Source organism: Ascaphus truei, chromosome 19 (assembly GCF_040206685.1).
Source record: "Ascaphus truei isolate aAscTru1 chromosome 19, aAscTru1.hap1, whole genome shotgun sequence".
Lineage (NCBI taxonomy): Eukaryota > Metazoa > Chordata > Amphibia > Anura > Ascaphidae > Ascaphus > Ascaphus truei.
Window position 1 is genome coordinate 12,666,773 of NC_134501.1, and position 21,624 is coordinate 12,688,396.

At 45.0% G+C, this 21,624-nt stretch overlaps 1 protein-coding gene across 1 annotated transcript; it reads right to left on the reverse strand.

Moving 5' to 3' along the window:
- Positions 1-757: 757 nt before the first annotated feature.
- On the reverse strand, positions 758-18,016 carry PLLP (plasmolipin). Its single transcript, XM_075576633.1, has 4 exons — positions 17,646-18,016; positions 8,245-8,418; positions 5,284-5,403; positions 758-2,141 (listed from the first exon to the last, which is right to left on the reverse strand). The coding sequence occupies exons 1-4, from the start codon at positions 17,787-17,789 to the stop codon at positions 2,040-2,042; spliced, it is 540 nt and encodes a 179-aa protein (XP_075432748.1). The 5' UTR covers positions 17,790-18,016; the 3' UTR covers positions 758-2,039.
- Between the last annotated feature and the right edge of the window lie 3,608 nt (positions 18,017-21,624).

Below are 21,624 nucleotides of genomic sequence, written 5' to 3' on the forward strand. Positions count from 1 at the left end.
AACCTGTGAGCGCCAGAAGAGCAGAGGACGCCTGGCTTTGTCTCCCTTGGCCTGTCGAGAGAGAGTGCACCCAAGCAGTGATGTAATCGTGGCAGCGACGTGGTCCCATCAGCTGAGGTGAGAGCAGACGAGTGCGAGGCTTACATATAGGCTTCACACTTCCCCCCCCCCCCCAACAAGTGTGAACGCCGTTTTTAAACCGATACCATGAGAGTTGTTTACCTTTTTTTTTTCCTTTTATAACTTTTATCATTAAAGCTGGGGTGCGCTGTGGGCGATTTTGAGCTTTCTTTTCCTTTTCTGTTACTTCTGCTGATGATCAACTGGAGCGAAGCTCAGACAGCAGAGAGAAGTCCTTCTTGTCTCAATGAAATTAAAGGGAGTTGGGGGGGAAGGGGGTGACCATGGCATCAAGGCTTCATATTCCACCTCATGCAGGAGACCCCCAACTTTGCATCACTCCACCACTTGTGATTTATCTACGGCGGAGAAGAGTGCGATATTTTAGGAAGAATATATTGCTTTTTGAGATTCAGGGAAAAGATCGCGTCTTGCACACTACACAGAGGCCTGAAGTCCATAAATGTAAAACAAATAAAATAGGGCGTCATCTGTGTTCTAACAGCAAGTTTATGTATCGACCGATTCAGTAACGCCATAACGCCAGCGTTTAACGCCGTGAGAAGGGGCTTTTTATTGCAGGGATAACAGCCTGGTTTTTATCTCACCATATGTAAATGATCAGTTAACGCCAAAATACTTCTTCACGTGGTATTTATTAAACTTCGATATCTGGCGATATGGGACAACCGCCAAAAATAGCACCAATTTTAACCTCCTACCCCCGGCGAGCGTTAGGTCGACCTTGTTTATAATGACCAGACAAGATAAGGACTGGCCAACCAAGATTGGTGGCAAATACGCATATACACATTGTAGTACCCACTATTTATTAACCCATTAGTAGTCCAAGAGGGCAGATTGTAGTAGTCAACCGTAACTAGCTGGATACTAAAGGCTTCATATATGTACGGGAGGGTGTGTGTTGTGTGTAGGGTGTTTTATGTAGTATGTTAACAGGTTAAATCATTTTCTGCCACAGGGTTTTCAAAGAAATCCTGTTACACAACTCTATGAAATAAAAGTGATGTTCTCCACTAATGTATCTGTAATGCCGGTTTACCACTGATTTCTACGAGTTATCGCTTACTTGTAACAGACAGTGATAGGCCTATTTAACGCTGAGTTAATGCGATTTACGTCTGCAAATAAGGTGAAACTCGCTGCCTATTCTGAATAATTCTTTGTGAATTCTAAAACGAGATAGCTGTGTGCTGAAAAAGCTGTGTGATAGGACAGGCGTGACCTTATAGGATTCCATGTTAAAATGGACAAGAAGCAAAAAGGTGACACTGTGTGCTGATTTGCACGTCGTTACCCAGAATCCCTGGCTGCAGTGGAAGCACTGTATGCTAAGAGGTAATGATGAATACTGCAGGGTTGCAGACTGTCTGAGACGTGAATGTGCTCACATATGGGATTTTTATTTGCTGTACACTGTACGTGGAGGGTTTTGTCACTTTTTCACTCACCATAACTTATTTGGGGTCTGGTTTAATACAACCAAAATTAAATGCAGCAATATCGACCTTCAGTGAGTTTAAACCAATGTTTAAAAACAAGAGATTAAGCCCAGAATTTCCCTCGGTGCGATGTTTGAGGGACACCATAATGCATTGCCGGCGGCTCGCCCCACCAGCTTATGGCTTAACGTTTCCAACGCTGGGACGGCCAGCTACGCATTGCTAACTGGTCCTGGCACTGCAGGTCACATAACATCATCTCTGAAATAAATTCAAAGACTAGTAACGCCCTAACCTCAGCGCGCGGGGGCTTGTGTGAAACCAGAATCGATCGCCCAAAAAATAAAAAATAAATGTTCTATTCACAGAGTTTGTCGGGAACAACAACAACAAAAAAATATATATATATAAACTGCATCGTGGCAAGAAAAACAGCAGCGTTATCCCGATGTGACTTCAGGCCTGCGCCGTGGCTGCGTTGCTGCCGATCCCTCGCCACGCTAGGAAACTGAAGGTAGCACTTGCTCCGTAAGCGATCATAACAAGGCAGGCAAAAAACTGCAAGAGAGAGAAAGAGGCAAAGTTAGCGCCGGGGGGGGGGGGAGGGGAGCCGGGCGGACATTTTGTAAGCGGAAAGGTTGGCCGCGTTGCGATATGTTGCTGGGCCCTCGGACAGCAAAGCGTTCATTGTGACACCTTCCTGGGGAGGTGTATGCGGACACGTGACCAGAATAAAGGCCTTTTCTGGCTATTTAACATTGGCGGGTCACCTCTGTTTATCTAATCTCTTTGTGACTTCTGCAACTTGTAGCAAGCTGTCTCCTGAAGTCAGCGAGTGAGTCTGCGCCGTACTGCGCACACATTCTGCGTTACATATATAATGGTGCGCAAACAAAGTCCAAATATCGACAAACACACCTTAACACAATGATACACCCAGTGTAAACACAGATACCGACCTATTACACTGATGCACAAACAGACACACACCTTGCTGTAGCAATCCAAGCAGTATCATACCTGTGTGTTTTTTATAAATCCGTTCTGTAGTGTTAGATAATACTTACTACCTTATTTTACATTTCATTAGTCAACTCAATGCCATTTTTAATGAGATTTAATATAACGAGTATCCTTTGATTTCTATAGCAGGCTTTAGCCCACCTCCTCAGCAGTGCGAGATCTTTGCAACACTTTCCTGTGTGTGATAATGTGTTGCCAATATTCCCAGCAGTTTGAGCTGCAAACTGTAACTAGATAATGTTACCTTAGTAATATAAGAATACATTGTAGCTGCTGAGTTACACTGACTGACGGATTGGTTGAAACTGAAAGGCGGCCATTTAGTGAACCCTGGGAAGCAGGATCTGTGCTGATCGATCACAAATCGACCTGCAGCTTAGGTAATTAGCAGAGAACCCTTTAGGGGGGCCCACGGAACGCACGGGCTCCTAGGAACTCCTACTGATAAGACGACCACCTTTCCAGCAATGATACGCCGTCCAAACAGATACGCACCGTAACAGACTAAAACGGTTTAAACAGACACTCCAACCACACAAACCCTGTCGCAGACACGCACTTTAACTCACTGATGCATACAGAGGCCAAGTCACATCATCTAAACATAAACACACTGATATGACGCACAGATTTGCACAACTCCAGACACGTACAAATGTACACACAGACCCACACGTGCCTATATACTGCTGGAATTGTAAGTCTGTGCATTTCATATATGACAAATGCTTAGACATGTCTGAATTATTTTGTTGGCGTGTCCAGCACCTGAATGTAACAGATAAAACACATCACTGGCATTAGTTCACTTTGCTCTGCACTTCAGTGGGACTGGACCTCAAAATGCAGTTGGTCCTCCCTGCAGCAGAAGGCTTTGTATAAAGGGTGCTGTGGGTTCAAGGGTAGATAGAGACCTGTGCCAGTGACTTTCAGCAGGGGGGGGGGTGAGAGTGACATCTACAGAGGGGGGGGGGGGGTGAGTGACATTGTACAGGGGGCGAGAGTGGCTTTCTGTAAGGGGAGTCACTGTCTACAGAGGGGATGAGAGTTACTTTCTACAAGGGGGGCGGGTATGGAAATTATACAGGAGGGTGAGAGTGACTACAGAGGGGGGGGGTGAGTGACATTGTACAGGGGGTAAGTGACTTTCTATAAGGGGAACCACTTTCTACAGAGGGGGTGAGAGTGACATTGTACAGAGGGGGGAGTGACTTTCTATAAGGGGAGTTACTTTCTACAGGGGGTGTGGGTAATGACATTATACAGGAGGGTGAGAGTGACTTTCTACGGGGTGGGGTGAGCGTGACTTTATATAGAGGGGGTGACCGTGACATTCTACATTTGCAGAGCTAGTAAACACACGAAACAGCTGGTTACGTTGCAATGCCTTCTGGGACCACAACGAACCAGTAATAATGACGTGACTAATTAAAGGCTTAAATCGGGATCCCTGTGAAATATGTTAATGTTTCTAACACAGCGAGCGCTGACTGGGGGGTTGATTTTCTTTATATGTGTTCAACAGGAGTTTGCACAGGCAATTACGTTTAACAATGCAAAAGCAGCCTGGAGCCCATCGGCGAGGGGGCATCTGAGCGCCAGGACTAGGCCCCCCTCTCTTCCCCCCCCCCTCCCTCACCTTTCATGCTGGAGCTATCCCATGTATATGTGTGTTTCATGCATTATGTGCATATATATATGTTGAATATAAATGTGTATTTGTGTGTGTGTGTTACACAAATGTTGCATGTTTGGAATGTGTTTATTTGGTGTAGTGTTTGTGTGTAAATATGGACGGGGAGGGAGGAGAGAGGATGGGGGGAGGGAGGAGAGAGGATGGGGGGAGGGAGGAGAGAGAGGATGGGGGAGTGAGGTGAGAGAGGATGGGGGAGGGGGATGGAGGAGATGAGAAGTAGGGGGAGAGATGATGAGTAGGAGGAGGGGGAGAGATAATGATGAGGGATGGGGAGAGATGAGGAGGGATGATGAGATAGAGGATCAGGGAGAGGACAGGGTGTGGGGGGGGAAGAAAAAATTGCAGTCAGAATTAATATTAATGGGGCCCTGCAATTTTTTGGCCCGGGGGCCCGCGCATGTCTAGCTACACCAGTGCCTCCCAAGCAGTGCAAGATCTTTGCAACACTTTCCTATTTGTGATAATTTGCCGCCAATATTCCCAGCAGTTTGGGGTGTAAACGGTAACAATATATAATGTTACCGTAGTAATATAAGGATACATTGTAGCTGCTGAGTTACACTGCCTGAAGGATTGATTGAAACTGAAAGTCGGCCATTATATTAGGCACACAATCAGGATTTTGACAGATTACAACAGGAGTGCCAAAGGAATCCCAGTTTAGGTAAGAATGTAGAATGATACATTTTCACACGCTTTACACACACACAGACACACGGGGAATGTTGTAGTATTGCTGCTTTAAGCTATATGCGCGCACACACACACACACACACACACACACACACACACACACACACACACACACACACACACACACACACACACACACACACACACACACACACACACACACACACACACACACACACGTCCCTGTGAACTGTTATCCGTACAGATTTCAGTACGTTTGCTCTTTGCGTGAAGGACACAATAGAACGGGGTTTAACTATTCGGGGTTAGGACTTGCGCACAACTCACCGACGCCGCCGCTCTCTTGTTGTATATTGTGGTAGTTGCGGAAGTGGGTTGCACGGACGCTGCACAGGTGATGAATCCAGTTATATACAGGGCCGTGGCCAAACAGTGATACGCAAACAGCTGGGAGAGGAATGGAAAGTGGTGTTAAGCAAAATCCACCTCCCACCCTGTGCAGAAGTTCCCCAGACATTCACCACAGTCTTATTCTGTCAGGGCATGAAGGGGGGGCAATTCCAGTCCTCAAGGGCCACCAATAGGTCAGGTTTTCAGGATGTCCCTGCTTCAGCACAGTTGGCTCAGTTGAAGAGCCTGCTTCAGCACAAGTGGCTGAATCTAGCTCTGTCGAAGACTGTGCCACTGATTGAGCCACCTGTGCTGAAGCAGGGATAGTCCGAAAACCTGACCCGTTGGTGGCCCTTGAGGACTGGAGTTGGCCACTACTGCTCTGGGACCTTTAAAAAGTAGTTGTGGCTCAATCAGTGGCTCAGCCTTAGACTGAGCAACCTGTGCTGAAGCAGGGACATCCTGAAAAACCGACCTGTTGGTGGCACTTGAGGGCTGGAGTTGGCCACCCCTGCTGTTATTGCCTAGTCCCTCTTAGGACAAGCGGCATGTTTAAGGGGTGTCACATCTAGGTGACTGATGCCTTTTCACCCAAATCTGACACCTATCAATATGTTTGTATGCATTGTTTTGGGGTTACATAGTAATGAGGTTGAAACAAGACATATGTCCATTAAGTTCAACCAATGCTAAATTTATCCTATTTTCATACTTACAGTATATTGACCCAGAGGAAGGGAAACAAAACCCCCAGAATCATATCATACAATGATATCTCATAAGGGAAAAATAAATTCCTTCTTCCTGACTCCAAGAATTAACAATCGGATTACTCCCGGGATCAACATCCTTCCCAGGTTTACTTATTTGGGATACCCCTGTATACCTTTCCTTTCTAAAAAGATGTCCACCTTTTTTTTTTTTTAACAAATCTATTGTATCTGCCATCACAGTCTCCATGGGTAATGAATACCCACACTGTAACTGCCCTTACTGTAAAGAACCCTTTCCTTTGTTGTTGGTGAAACCTCCTTTCCTCCAACCTTAAGGGATGGCCCGAGTCCTTTGTACTGCCCGTGGGATGAATAGTTGTTTTGAAAGCTCCTTGTATTGTCCCCGAATATATTTGTATATAGTTATCATATCCCCTCTTAGGCGCCTCTTTACTAATGTAAATAAATCTAATTTATCTAGCCTCTCCTCATAAGTTAGATTGTCCATCCCCTTTATTAATTTGGTGGCTCTTCTCTGCACTTTTTCTGGATCCATAATGTCTTTTCTAGAGAGTGGTGCCCAAAAGTTGATTGATAAACGTGGCGAGTGGAGACTTGGAGGGGTTTTATTTCCGCTGGCTGCTACCTTGTGGGTGTTCAACAGGAGTTCTCACAGGCAGGGCCCCCTTATCTCCCCCTCCCCTTATCATTATTGGCTCTCTGATAAGGACGGAGGAGTAAATAAAACCTGGGATAGACAAAAACATCCCCATTCAGAGGCCTGTAAAGAAAGCGATTTGTAATACATTTCCCAAATAATGAAAGCCGTCAAATCTTTGCTTTTAGCATGACTAGATTTTTTTTTAAAGAAGAGACACTGTTACATTATTTACAAAAAGTTGCTTTATAGCTGTCTTTTTTTTTATTGCCTTTTATTTTTATTTCACTTTCTTGACCTTTCCCAAGCTGTGTTGTATTTTTTGCTTGTATTTTTTTTTTTTTTTTTAATATCTGATGCTTCATTTATGAGAGATGTGTTTGGAATATTAAGTGTCCGGGAGGTTAAAATGACGTTATCTCCAGAGTTCAGTGCGGTCTAAAGCAGGGGTGCGCAAACCGTGGGGGTGCGAGATTTTCTGGGGGGAGCGCAACTCTTGCGGAGGTCACACGCTTTTCCCCAAAGCATTTCATTTCAATGCCGGGGGACAGAGCGAGGCCTCTGTAAGGTCCTGTGTCTCCGGCAGCTTCTGGCGACGTGTCACCATGGCAACGCGGCAACCAATGACGCCACGGGGTCTCATGATGACATGTTGCCATGGCAACATGACGTCACATGCCATAGTGACGTCAGAACGCCGGAGACACGGTAAGGAGGGGGGGGCGAGAAGGGGGGGGGAGCTGGAAGTGGGGTGCAGAGGGAAAAGTTTGCGCACCCCTGGTCTAAAGGTTGCAATGGTAATCCCAAAAGATAGAGATAAAGAAAATCATGTTTTATTTAACACTAGTAAAGCATCAGAAAGGAGGAAAAAATATATTAAATATGCTAACATTATATGAGTTAAACTCACAGCTTTTTTGGGGTTTTGCTTTAAACATCAGCACAGTTCAGCTCACATTGATCCAATGTGGGCACTGCACATTGGTACTAATATATATATATATATATATTCAATGTTCTGTGTATTTGTATTATCATATTTTTTTTATGCCATTATATTCCACAATGCAGAACAATGAGGGTGTTTTAGACAATGATTGTATTGCAACAAATATGCAAACGTTTGCACATACTGATATCGAAGTCCCTTTCCCCCAGAGCTTACAATCAACACGACGGTATGTGTATAAATAATGCTGCTCTCTTATCTTCCCAGAATCCCTTGCTGCAGTGGAAGCACTGTAAGCTAAGAGATAATGGGGAAGGGCAGGGTTGCAGACCGGTCTGAGTGCGTGTGAATGTGCTCACACGTGGTATTATACATTCCAACACGCTTGTGGCCCTTCCACTCCTCTAAGTGTTTTCTGAGCTGGCCCCTTTGGAGAACTGGCTGAAGAAGCCAGGGCAGATCTTTGCATAGTCACCGCTGTAGGTTAGATACCTTTGTATCCATTGCCCACCTGCCTATAAAATCAGCCCAGTGTGTGACCTCCCCAGTAAGTGCTGGGTCAGAATCTCACAACTCACCAGTATACTCCACGGGATGAAGGTCATTTTCCGTTGCAGCTGCAGTAGGTAGATCACGAACAGGATGAGGGTCACCAGCCAACAGAAGAGCGCCACGAACATCACCCAGTTGTATGCACTTGAACTGTGGTATTGACTGTCTGCGATTAGCGCCCACACCAGGAGACCCAGGACCTGAAACAGACAGAAAGCTACATTCAGGAGTATTTTAGGGACTCCTCTGGCAGCATAGAGGCCACTGGGTTTTCTAACTGTCCCCTTTCACTGTAATGTTACAACTTAACCCCGTTATAACGCGGATCCGCTACAACGCGAATCCGCTTGTAACGCGATGTGAAGTGCGGCTCCCAATTTTCGTATTTCTGAATACTGTACAACACGATTGTTGGTATCTTAAATACGTTATTGTACAATGCATACAATTGTACATTATTTGTAACGCGATACGCTTATAGCGCAGTGTGATTCTTTGGACACCAAGCACAGCGTTATAACGGGGTTGAGCTGTACTTTGTACAACTAATTGTGTACAACTATTGTTGTGGAACATAAGTTAGTACATGACATCTCGTTTATCCAAGCTTTTTATATAAGAATATGGGCTTTTGTTTTCTTTTCTAATAATACGCAGCTTTCGGTTTTCTGATCTTATTACTGCCTAATAGTCCGTGACTAGTTTAATGCAGTGGCTAGGAAATAACGGTGCGAATCCTGTGTGAGAGTGGATGCGTCAGAAAAGGAACACATAGCCCCAGCCTGGCCTCCATTTTGTACCTGGCCTTGTAACTGCCTCTAGGAAGAATAAATATTCGGAACTCCAAGAAACCTGCGTCGGACCAATTTATTGGGACGAGGAAAATGTATTTTCCCACATCGCGTTAATTTCAGCTCCCGGGAGCCCGTGGCCCTCGAGACACTTACTGGGGACGGCAGCGCTGGTACTTCCTGGTTAAGTCCCCCACGTCACACGGACCAATAGGAAGCTGCCGCTGATGACATCACGACTTCCTACTGGCCCCGCATATCGCGGGACATGTACACCGCCATTTTGTTTCCCCCGCGGAAGGGACGGCGCTGGCACTACATTTAAAAGTACGTATCTCGGGGACCAGGGAGTGATGATTTTTTTGCTGATGATGGCGTTGCGGTTACTTCTCAATGAGAACAACAGCAGACGAGTGATTAGATAAAGAGCATAAAAACGCCCGGAACCGTCTGCTTCAGTGTCCCTGTGTAAAAAGGGGCAGCCATTTATCAATGTAATTGGCTTTCTGAGAAAGATTGCATCAGCTTCAAAGTGAAGCGCTTGTTTGTGTTTCCCCGTGAAAGGTATTTTTCTGTTTTCTTCTATGCAATTAATTCACATCCGTATTTGTACTGCAGCCTCCGCTAATTAATCCCCTCAGAAGTACTTCACATACAGGAAAAGAAAACATTGAAGATTGATCATTTAACTGCAGACATCTAGGGACCTGTTTACTATAACCCCCAGCGCTAAAAGGGAGGCAAAACCCTTTAACAGTGACACGCCCCGCGACCGTCGCCCGAGTTCCCTTGGTCACTCTGATCTCCCCCTGGTGGCTACGATGTACCCGATATGTCAGTAGGGCTCTGTAAGTTTGAAAACCGCAATCCTACCCAGAAGCCCTATATACAAGTTTAACTCCTGTATAGTGAGCAGCCTGGCCCCCGAGCATGTTTTTCTATTTTGGTTCCATCTGTAGTTTCTGAAGTTACCATGGTAACCTTTAGACTGCATTGGGCTCTGGTGAGAGCTTCATGTTAACCCCCCGGACACGTCATATTTCCATCGCTTATATCTCCAGTACAGAGCGTTCCGCGCAGAGGGGAAAATCCTATCACTTTCTACGGGCATCTTTTTGTGTCATTGATAAATATGGCGCCGTTTGCTTCAATAAAGAGACCCCAAACAGTGGTATCACTAAAGAGGTTGGATAAAGATTGTAGGAAGTCTCCTAAAACCTTCTTACACTAAAATGTGTTTTTATAAATAGTTTTAAAATATATATATTTTTTAATAAATTGCCTTCATTTATTGCATGAAACCTGCTAGAAAGGGCTTATATGCTATGAACTTAGTTCAACATCACAAGTTCTGAATAACCTCTGTGTGACCTCCACTCGCCTCCTGCTGTTTCACATACTAATGAGTACAATAAAAGACAGAAATGCCCAATGCTACATCCACTGTGAAACAATACATGTGAAATACTTCCCTGTTAGTATTCTCGTGAGAAAGGGTCATTTAGTTAAACCCTTTGGCCAAATCGTTATAAGCCTGCAGCCACGTCACGGCATGACCAGTATGCAGCCACGTCACAGCATGACCAGTATGCAGCCACGTCACAGCATGACCAGTATGCAGCCACGTCACAGCATGACCACTGTGCAGCCACGTCACAGCATGACCAGTATGCAGCCACGTCACAGCATGACCAGTATGCAGCCACGTCACAGCATGACCAGTATGCAGCCACGTCACGGCATGACCAGTATGCAGCCACGTCACAGCATGACCAGTATGCAGCCACGTCACAGCATGACCACTGTGCAGCTACGTCACAGCATGACCAGTATGCAGCCACGTCACAGCATGACCAGTATGCAGCCACATCACAGCATGACCAGTATGCAGCCACGTCACAGCATGACCAGTATACAGCCACGTCACGGCATGATCAGTATGCAGCCACGTCACGGCATGACCAGTATGCAGCCACGTCACGGCATGACCAGTATGCAGCCACGTCACGGCATGACCAGTATGCAGCCACGTCACAGCATGACCAGTATGCAGGTCCGAACACTACCTGGTAAGACTCTCAGCACTGAGGGAGAATGACCGCAGTGTGTCTGTCCTGCACAGGAACGGGAAAAACCCTGCTACTTACAAAGTGGGGAGGGGGGAGCTTAAACCCTGGGAGGAGGGGCCACTAACCGCCAATCAACTGAGACCTGTTGATAATTAAAATGACTGAACACACAATCCCAGAATCCACCAATATATATATAGTGACAGCTGGCACTCCAGTGGTAAGTCATGTAGGTAGGTGCACAGCCCATAAACAATACATAACTATAGGATACCGTTCAAAACGAAATCAAAGGGCAGCACTCAGGTAAGTCAAGTAGATAAGTATATATTTGTAAACAGCAGGGCACAAAAAAAAACACGACGTTTCGGTCCCCAAACGGGACCTTCTACCATTTACCCGAGTGCTGCCCTTTGATTTCGTTTTGAACTGTATTATATATATATAGTTATGGTGAGTAAAAAAAGTGATAAAAACCCTTAACTCAGTATTATGGTTTAGCCTATCCCATAAGCCTCTCTTGCATTCCCAGTAAAATCAACCCCACACTGATGAGACCCATCAAGGTCGAAACAGCTGTCTGTGGGTGGTTTTCTGGGCATGCACCTTAACCCTGGCTGTGCTCAAAGCTGTGACCATGCAGCAAGCTTAAGCCTATAGGGAACCATGTTAAAAATGGTTATTGAGGCAAAAAGTGACACTGTGTGCTCATTTGCATGTCATTTCCCAGAATCCCTTGCTGCAGTGGAAGTGCTGTATGCTGGGTGATAATGGGGAAAGGCGGGGTTGCAGACCTGCCTAAGACATGCAGATGAGCATACAGTTATATATATATATATATATATATATATATATATGTCAAAAGGAGCGCTACTGAGTGTGGCCAAATGTATACAACAAATTACAGAAATGCCCAATGCTACATCCAACGTGACAATATGCATACAGTAGTTAAATACTTCAGTGTTGGTATTCTCGTGAGTAAGGGTCATTTAGAGCTTGCTGGGATTGTGTGTTCAATAATAATGTGTGTATTGCACTGCTCCTGATATAATGAGATCACTCGGTGACATCTCTGCTCCTGAGTCTTATCACTGGCGCACCTTTTTGTAGAACTGCTCAATCGCATTTGTCTCCCTCTAGTGTTGGAATAGATGAATTACAGCAAATGTACCTATTCTAGAGCTTTATATCTTTAGGTCTGTATATATTTAAAAAAATAAAATCGCACTTCATTGGGAGTTAAATAAATACTACTTTCCAACTTTTTTTCCTTATTTTTATATGTACAAATTCTTGTTTCATATTATTCAAAACCTAATAAAAAAATAAAATAAATCTACATTCTTACTTAAATTGGCAATTGTTTGGCGCTCCTGTTATAAATCTGTCAAAATCCTGATTGTGTGCCTAACATAATGGCCACCTTTCAGTTTCAATTAATCCTTCAATCAGTGTAAATCAGCAGCTACAATGTATCCTTATATTACTAAGGTAACATTTACAGCTCAAACTGCTGGGAACAGTGTCAAGAAATGATCCCAAACAGGAAAGTGTTGCAAAGATCTTGCACTGCTGGGGAGGTGCGTTATATAACCTGCTATAGAAATCAAAGGATGCTCAGTATATAACAACTCATTAAAAATGGAATTAAGAGTTGAATAAAACAAAAAATAAACCAATCACTATTATCTAATACAACAGAATTGATTAAAAAAAAAAAAAACCATAAGATGCATGTGTGTATATCTTTATATAGCGCGTCACAGCAGTAATACACGCGACATAATAATCATAAAACACATTATGGGAATAAGCGCTTCAGACAGAAAAGTAACTTTGGGAAAAGGAGATTTCACGTTTTGCTGCTTAAGGCCTCGGCCATGGTTCTTGCTGGCGTGCGGAGGCTCTGAGGCTGAGGCTGAGGGAAAGCGGGTGCTTGCCTTAGACAGCACGCCGTCCGTGGGCGTGTCAGGGGGCGTGTCGGCGGGCGGGCCAGTGACGTCACGGAGCTTGTTCGCCATCTTTGGGCGAACCGCTCACGTGACCGGCCCTGCGCTCCGGCAAGCGGGAAAATGTAAAATTTCCCTAAGACCTGCGCTTCCGCGCGATTGCGGAAGCGTCGGCGAGCCCCTACTAAAGCCGCTCTCATTGCGGCTGTAGGGGCTCAGTGCCGAGCGGAAGCGCGCCTCCGCCCGCAAGCACTACCCATGGACGCAGCCATAGACACTGCAGCCGTGCGGAGGCTGAGGGAAAGCGGGTGCTTTCCCTGGCCTTACTACGCGCGCCGTCCGTGGGCGTGTCTATGGGCGGACCAGTGACGTCACTGAGCTGGTTCACCCTCATTGGCCGCACCGCTCACGTGATGGCCCTATCGCGCGAGAAATCAGTTTTGACTGATTTCACGTGCATCGCGCGCCCCCTCCCGCTTCAGCGCGGTCTGCCCTACTATGGCCGCAGCCTTAGGTGTGCTAAAGCTTTGCACCTTATAATAAATCTGGGCCTTATATGGCTAAAATAATCTTATAATATACAGTGGTATAATAGATTATATATATATTAGTGCTATTGTCGGATTTAAAAAAAATCTATATTTATTGGGCATTGTGGCAAAGCGCTCTGAAATGTATTTTAGAAAGATTAAAACAATTTCTATGCTGTAATAATCGTCAGGAAGAGAAGTGTTAGAAATGCAGGAAACCCATTATTCTTTAAAGAGAAAGCAGACAAGTCATTTTGTAAACAAAAAGTAGTCGTTCTACTCTGGGTGTGATTATAAAATAATTATTGGTACCACTAATAATATATTTGAAGTCTCTGTTGGTATTATATTTATAAAATGACAGGCCTCGAACAAGTTACAGTGTATATTTAATCTGTTTTTATGCAAGTGACTTGCTAAAGGCAGCAGTGTAGCAATTACACCAGTACAAAGCTCAGGCATATAATGTCAGAATATATATATAGATTTAGGTATGTGAGAGCATGTGCCGATCCGTGTATAGCATTTATGTGCATCTGTATGTGTGTGTGTATGTGTATATACACACACACACACACACACACACACACACACACACACAAATGCTAACCATTGTGTTAATGTGTGTATCAGTGTCTGACTGTATGTGCAGTATTGTGTTAATGTGTGTATCAGTATCTGACTGTATGTGCACTATTGTGTTAATGTGTGTATCAGTATCTGACTGTATGTGCACTATTGTGTTAATGTGTGTGCATCAGTATCTGAGTGTATGCACTATTGTGTTAATGTGTGTATCAGTGTATGACTGTATGTGCATCATTGTGTTAATGTGTGTATCAGTGTCTGACTGTATGTGCACTATTGTGTTAATGTGTGTATCAGTATCTGACTGTATGTGCAGTATTGTGTTAATGTGTGTATCAGTATCTGACTGTATGTGCACTATTGTGTTAATATGTGTGTATCAGTATATGACTGTATGTGCATCATTGTGTTAATGTGTGTGTATCAGTGTATGACTGTATGTGCATCATTGTGTTAATGTGTGTGTATCAGTGTCTGATTGTAGGTGGATGTCTTAGGTAACCTGAACATTGAGTCAGCAGCTACAAAAATAATCGCAGGTTCCTCGTCCCAGGCTGCGTCCACGCTGCCGCTGAGCTCGCTTGCCACGCTCACTTCAATAATATCAAATGCGTGCGGCCACGCGCGCACATACGCTCTCTGAAGCTCAGCGCTTGGAGAGACTTGGAAATTTGATTTCCAAGCACGGAGACTAGTCACATGACGGTTCTGTAACCAATCAGCGTGGAGATTTGCCGGAGGGGCGGTTGGAGGGAAAGGCTGGTAAGGTGTGTGTGTGTACACACACACACACACACACACACACACACACACACGCCCCCTCCCATAATAGCCACAACACCCCGCTCCTGCTCTCAAATTATTGCAGGACACCCGGCGCTCATGCTTGGTGAGTTGGTGACATCACTGCTCAAGCACGAGCGCGCTCAGCGGCAGCGTGGCCGCAGCCTCAGGGGTTAAATTTGGTGCTTATATTTCCACGTCCCCGTAAGGTTCTAAGAATTGGCGCAGGTTCAAACACTGCGGTGATTTTATCCGACACACCTCTCCTCCTATTTCTATTATATCTGTGGATACAAAAGGGAGGTCCTTCCTGAAAGCGTGATATCCGGGATCGATCGCTGACAGCCTCTGAAGTGGATCAACCAGGTGAATTCCAGACGCGCAGAGCGCCCGCACGGAGAATGTGTGTGCGAGGGGGACTTCCATAGCGGCCAAAAGCATTAACCTTGTGAGGAATTCATAGCGCTGCGGATGTGTGACAGCCGTGTGGTAAAATACAAACAAACAAACATACAAAAAACTACCAGTTATACGTATTGTAGCTGAACGCTTAAAGGCGCAGTGACATTATAAAGCATGGCTGAGTATGACCAAACACTTGTACACATCTAACACTTCTCAGGGCACAAGTCCTTGTGCAATATAGTGACAAGCACAGACACCGGTAAGCATCTCCGGAACCAGCAGTCAAAGTGTTAAAGTAGAAAGGAATAAGGAGTACCAGTACTTTTGAATTGTTAGCCTTTTTTTCCCACTGACACACTCTTAGATCACTTACATTCAGGGACCATTTAACACCTCAAGTCATAAAGCGCATACTGCACAGGGGGAGGGATAGGCTCCAATCACAGATCACATTCCAGGATGCACTGTTTTAAAGTTAAAACCCTTTCTTGCTTTATTCATTGTAACATCGCCGGAAGAAGAGATCAGTGTATCTCGAAAGCTCGCACAAATAAAAGCATTTAGTTAGCCACAGAACGGTATCATCTATTCATTTTTGCGAGATAGATATATATATATCTATATATATCTATATATATATCTATATACACACACACACATATAAAAAAATATATATATATATATATATATATATACACACACACACACACACACATATATAATATACAATTTTAATGTGCATTAATAATGTGCATTAATAAAATCAATTATATTTAATATATTATACCCGTGTGCTCTTATAGGGATTCTTTTCTGTTGTCTCATATCCCTGAGCACTGCTACAGCTCGCTTATGCCAGAGTAATTTCTAGCCTTTGGGTACTAATTTATATTCTTAGGGCTTGGATGCGGTATCTCCTTGTGTGTATTATACATATATATATATATATATATATATATATATATATATATATATATATATATATATATATATATATATATATATATATATATATATATATATATATGCAAATGTAAATACAACTGTATGCTCATCTGCATGTCTTAGGCAGGTCTGCAACCCCGCCTTTCCCCATTATCACCCAGCACACAGCACTTCCACTGCAACAAGGGATTCTGGGAAATGACATGCAAATGAGCACACAGTGCCACTTTTTGCTTCATATATATATATATATATATATTTATATATATATATATATATATATATATATATATATATATATATCTATATATATATATATATATATATATATATATATATATATATATATTTGGCTGGGAATATCCAGGGGGTTTCTGCTATCCATATATATGGATGCATTAGTGCCTCTGCACGTGTGTGTACAAGGATACCTGTGCAGGTGTGTGTGTGTGTGTGTGTGTGTGTGTGTGTGTGTGTGTGTACACAGTATGTGCAAGGAATATGTGTATTCCGTTTGACAGTCCCATGTTTTCCAGCCGCTCCTCTTGCATAACACACTGTGCAAGGTGTGTGCTCCCAAAGGAAGGAGGGGACACAGGGAGGTAACCTGAGCTAACAAAGCCCCGGACCTGTTTCCCTGTGCTCCCAGCATCTCCACACCAGCCCCAGCACACACTGCAAACCTGTCAGACCGCACTGTCGCAACGAGGGCACGAGCGTTGGGAGTGACACTGCATTCCTGCGGGTCCTACCCTGACAGTGATAATCCAACACTGTATCTGGCATACTGTATGCGCTTCAACAGTAAATGGTGTTCTATCTGGGGTTACCCATCTCTGTACGGCACTGACAGTGTACACAGCGCAGTCGTTTGACTCAATTCTTGCCCCAAGGAGCTTACTACGTATTTTATGGTAAAATGATAAGCAGAGACCCCAAAGCATCTCCCTCCGCAAACAAGGAGCTGGTACTGGGTTTGTAACCAGGCTACCCCCACTTCAGAGATCAGCACTGTAGGATCTTAGGGCAGGGGTGGGCAACTCCAGTCTTCAAGGGCCACCAACAGGTCAGGTGTTAAAGATATCCCTGCTTCAGCACAGGTGGCTCAGCCTCCGACATTAATTTTCATCATTTTAACCTTTCGACTGAGCCACCTGCGCTGAAGCAGGGATATCCTTAACTCCTGACCTGGTGGTGGCCCTTGAAGACTGGAGTTGCCCACCCCTGCCTTGGAGCACAAATACCTTTTTCGTTTAACATCAACTAAAAATGCACCTCGATCCCAGCCGTGGAACCCCTAATCTCTGCCCCCCCCCCCCTCCCCTTCACCCGCCGAATAAATAACAAAAAGGCAGGATACTCACCATTTCCACCACCATCAGCAAGGCCGGGATGGTTCTCAGGAAGTCCACATCGGGGCGCAGAAATCCTAAAACCCCACTTCTGGGAGCGCTGGGGGCCTCATTGCTGCTGGTCTGTGTGCTGACCTTAGAGGGGAATTCAGACATGGCTGTAAGACGAGGTTCTGCGGCACAGCAGTCGGTGGCGGCGAAGATAGAATTCTACTACAGGCGCGGGCTGGCTGCCGATTAAAAGGCCGGTTGTTGCTGACTGCGGGGAGGATCGGTCTCCGGCTCTCGATCTGAATTCTCTTTCCCCGTCATCTCTCAAGCAAAGGGCTCTCCTAACAACGCCCCAGCAGCCAGCCACACCAAGATACAGGTGGGCGGGGAGCAGGCAGGTTACACAGTAACAGAATCCCGGCACCGAGAGATCCGGGCAAAGTCTGCTCCGTTTATAAAGGTGCAAGAATATGCCACACGGAATCGCAATTAATGGGAAGCGCTCATCCGCGCGACGCCTTCCCTGACCTATTTCGCCTCTCTGTGAAGCAAATGCGTTGCGGGTCCCTCTGGCACGGGGAAAACGGGGGGACCCCATATATTAAACATATCATTGGGTTTTTGGTATAGGCTGGTTGCAAAATCAGTGCCAAAAACTTTAACCCAGAAGGGCTTGCAATGCGTTGCACAAGGAGGGGGAGGGGTTTTAGGGAAGCAGGTTACAACCTTTTAAGAACGCAGAGGGACCCTTTATAATGGTTATATGACTCTGTGGAATCCCTTAATAATTTACCGTGGCTTTGTGGAACCCACGACTTCTTATTCTATGACAACCAAGGGGTTCAAATAAATAAAAAATCAGCATACATTTGTGAAGGAGCGGCTCAGTGAGTAAAGACCCTGAGTTTCAGGGGGAGCCTGGTTCAAATACCGGTGTCCGCACCGTGTGACCGTGGGCGAGCCACTTTACCTCCCTGTGCCTCAGGCACCAAAAACATAGATTGTAAGCTCCTCTGGGCAGGGAGTGTCTGTAACATTCCCATGTGCAGCGTGCCGCGCGCTGTGCTGTCATTGTGACGCGCTTTGTGGGAGATAAGTGCTATATTAAATAGTTATTATTATGAGCATTTATTTTGTGTGTAAATATATATATAGCAGGGGTGCTCAACTCCAGTCAAGACTCCCCAATAGGTCAGGTTTTCAGGTTATCCCTGCTTCAGCACAGGTTGCTCAGTCGAAGACTGAGGCTCTGATTGAGCCACCTGTTCTGAACCAGGGATAGATAGAGAGTTGGGGGGCTCAAACCCGCAGCAACTATATCCAATAACAAAATAATGTTGCCCCTGGAGACACCAGTGGGAGTGGGCAGGCAAATAAAGACTTGTAAGTATCGCTTAAATGACAACAGTCAGACTTAACTATAACAGTCTCAACCAATAAGCCCCACTCACGTCATCTCCAGGGTTTCTCTGCCGGCGTGCAAGCCAAGAAGGATCCAGAATCCAGATAAGTCCAGTAGAAAAAACGAATGGCGCACAGCCAGGGAGCCAGGTGTGGAATAAAAAAACTTTTTCTTTATTGCAGCATGGTAGGAGACAAATTCACCCCCTTGGGGGACACAGACAGGGACCTCCTACGCGTTTCGGACCAACGGGTCCTTTATCAAGGAGTGATAAAGGACCCGTTGGTCCGAAACGCGTAGGAGGTCCCTGTCTGTGTCCCCCAAGGGGGTGAATTTGTCTCTCACCATGCTGCAATAAAGAAAAAGTTTTTTTATTCCACACCTGACTCCCTGGCTGTGCGCCATTCGTTTTTTCTACTGAACCAGGGATAGCCTGAAAACCTGACCTGTTGGTGGGCTTGAGGACTGGAACTGAACACCCCTGCTATAGAGTACAGAACAGATTAAAACTCTGTCTTTGAGTGAATACTTTCAAGGTATGTATGTGTGTGTGTGTGTATATATATACACGTGTGTGTGTATATGTGTCTTTATTTATATAGCGCCATTAATGTGCATAGCGCTTCACAGTAGTAATACACGTGACAATCATATAAATAACAAGTAATACAAATTACAGATCATGGGAATAAGCGCTTCAGACATAAAAGTAACATTTAGGAAGAGGAGTCCCTGCTCCTAAGAGCTTACAATCTAATTGGTGGGGAGAACGTACAGAGAGAGAGAGGGTGTTCTGGTAAGTGTGTCTGCAGGGGGCCAAGCTTTATGTATCAGGTGTTAATTATCAGCCACAGAGCTACTCGTATGCTTCATTAAGCAAGTGTGTCTTAAGGTGGATAGAAAGGGTGCTAGTCGGGTATTGAGGGGAGGGCATTCCAGAGGTGCGGGGCAGTCAGTGAGAAGGGTTTAAGGTGACTTTAGATACAAAAGGGGAAGAGAGAAGACATCCTTGAGCAGATCGCAGGAGTCGGGATGGTATTTTACTTTATGTATGTCATTATTATTATCATATAGAGCAGGGGGTGCGCAAGCTTTTCAGTTCACTCCCCTGTTTGCGCTCCCCCCTGCTCGCGCCGCCCGCCTCCTTTCCTGCTCTCGGGCTTCAGCAGCGTCATATGACGTCACGTTGCCATTTGATGCCGCGTCGCCAAAGAGCCGGCTGAGAGCAGGTAAGTGAGTTACACAGGCCTCACGCCTCCCCTGGCATTTAGTTTAAATGCCTTGGGGGAGAGCACGGTGCACCCCCCCAGTTTGTGCACCCCTAATCTAGAGTGCAGGTAATGCTGAAGCAGGGACTGAGTCACCTGTACTGAAGCAGGGATTGATTGAGCCACCTCTGCTTTAGCAGGGATATCCTGAAAACCTGAGCTGTTTGGGGGGGGGGGGGGGGGAGCTTGAGGACTGGAGTTGAGCCCCCCTGACTTAATAGACAAGAACTCTGGAAGTTAATTACAAATTGTATTTCTGAGCAAAGAAATGAAAATCACCCAAGTCTTCGCTTTTTGTTGAAGACTGAGCCTCTGATTGAACCAACTGTGCTGAAGCAGGGACTGATTGAGCCACCTGTGCTGAAGCTGGGATATCCTGACTTATTGGGGGGGGGGGGGGCGGCTTGGGGACTGGCGTTGAGCACCCCTACCCTGGGACACAGCAGTAATTAAATACATCTACCAGGAGAAATAGTATTTTTTTGACTTATTTGTAACAGTACATTATTATATGGGATTGATTATTCTATATAATTATCTCTATGGAAACATTAATTTTCTTACACAATTGTTTAAATGTTGTCATTGATTTTAAATCTCACAATAATAAAAATGTAAATGATAAAATATATATATTTTTAAATGTACCTTTTTATATATAAATATAGGTGGTTAAATGGTGAAATAATTTTAATTATGAATAGACAATAACTGCACCTCGATCAGAACATATTTAATTAAATGTATGTCTAGTTCTAAAAAGGGATTCATTATGGGAAACTGAAATATAATAGTATACATTATTAACAGAGTAATTATCTTCTCTATCTGAGTAGTGATCCGCGTGGGCTGTGCCTGACATGTTAATACTATATGATGCTGGCACTGTGCCCGTAACATCAGGAGGCATCTAAAGGGTTAAACCCTCGTTTATTATAGGGAAAATTAGCGATGTGCCGTTCTGACGCGTTGGAGTGGACGTTGATGTGGCGTTAACTGTGCGTCGCCGCAGGTCTCGTTATATGAATGGGGAGGTGACATCGGACAGCAGCGCACTGACGGGAGCTGGATGCCAGAGGGGGCGCCCCTGCGTTGCCAGCGGTTTCCCACGGCTCGAGGAGTCAATAGCAGGATGGAAGCATCTCCACGTTCCCTGGCACGGAGTGTCACCGCGGGCAAGCCTGCGATAATCATATCAGGTGGACTGTGTCACACCCAGCAGCGCGTCACGGCTAAGCAAAACCTAAGGGATACGTAGTCCAGCACTAGTCACCCCTTCACTGCCAGATGGGACTTGAACACTTAAAAACAAAGTGTGTGTATGTATATA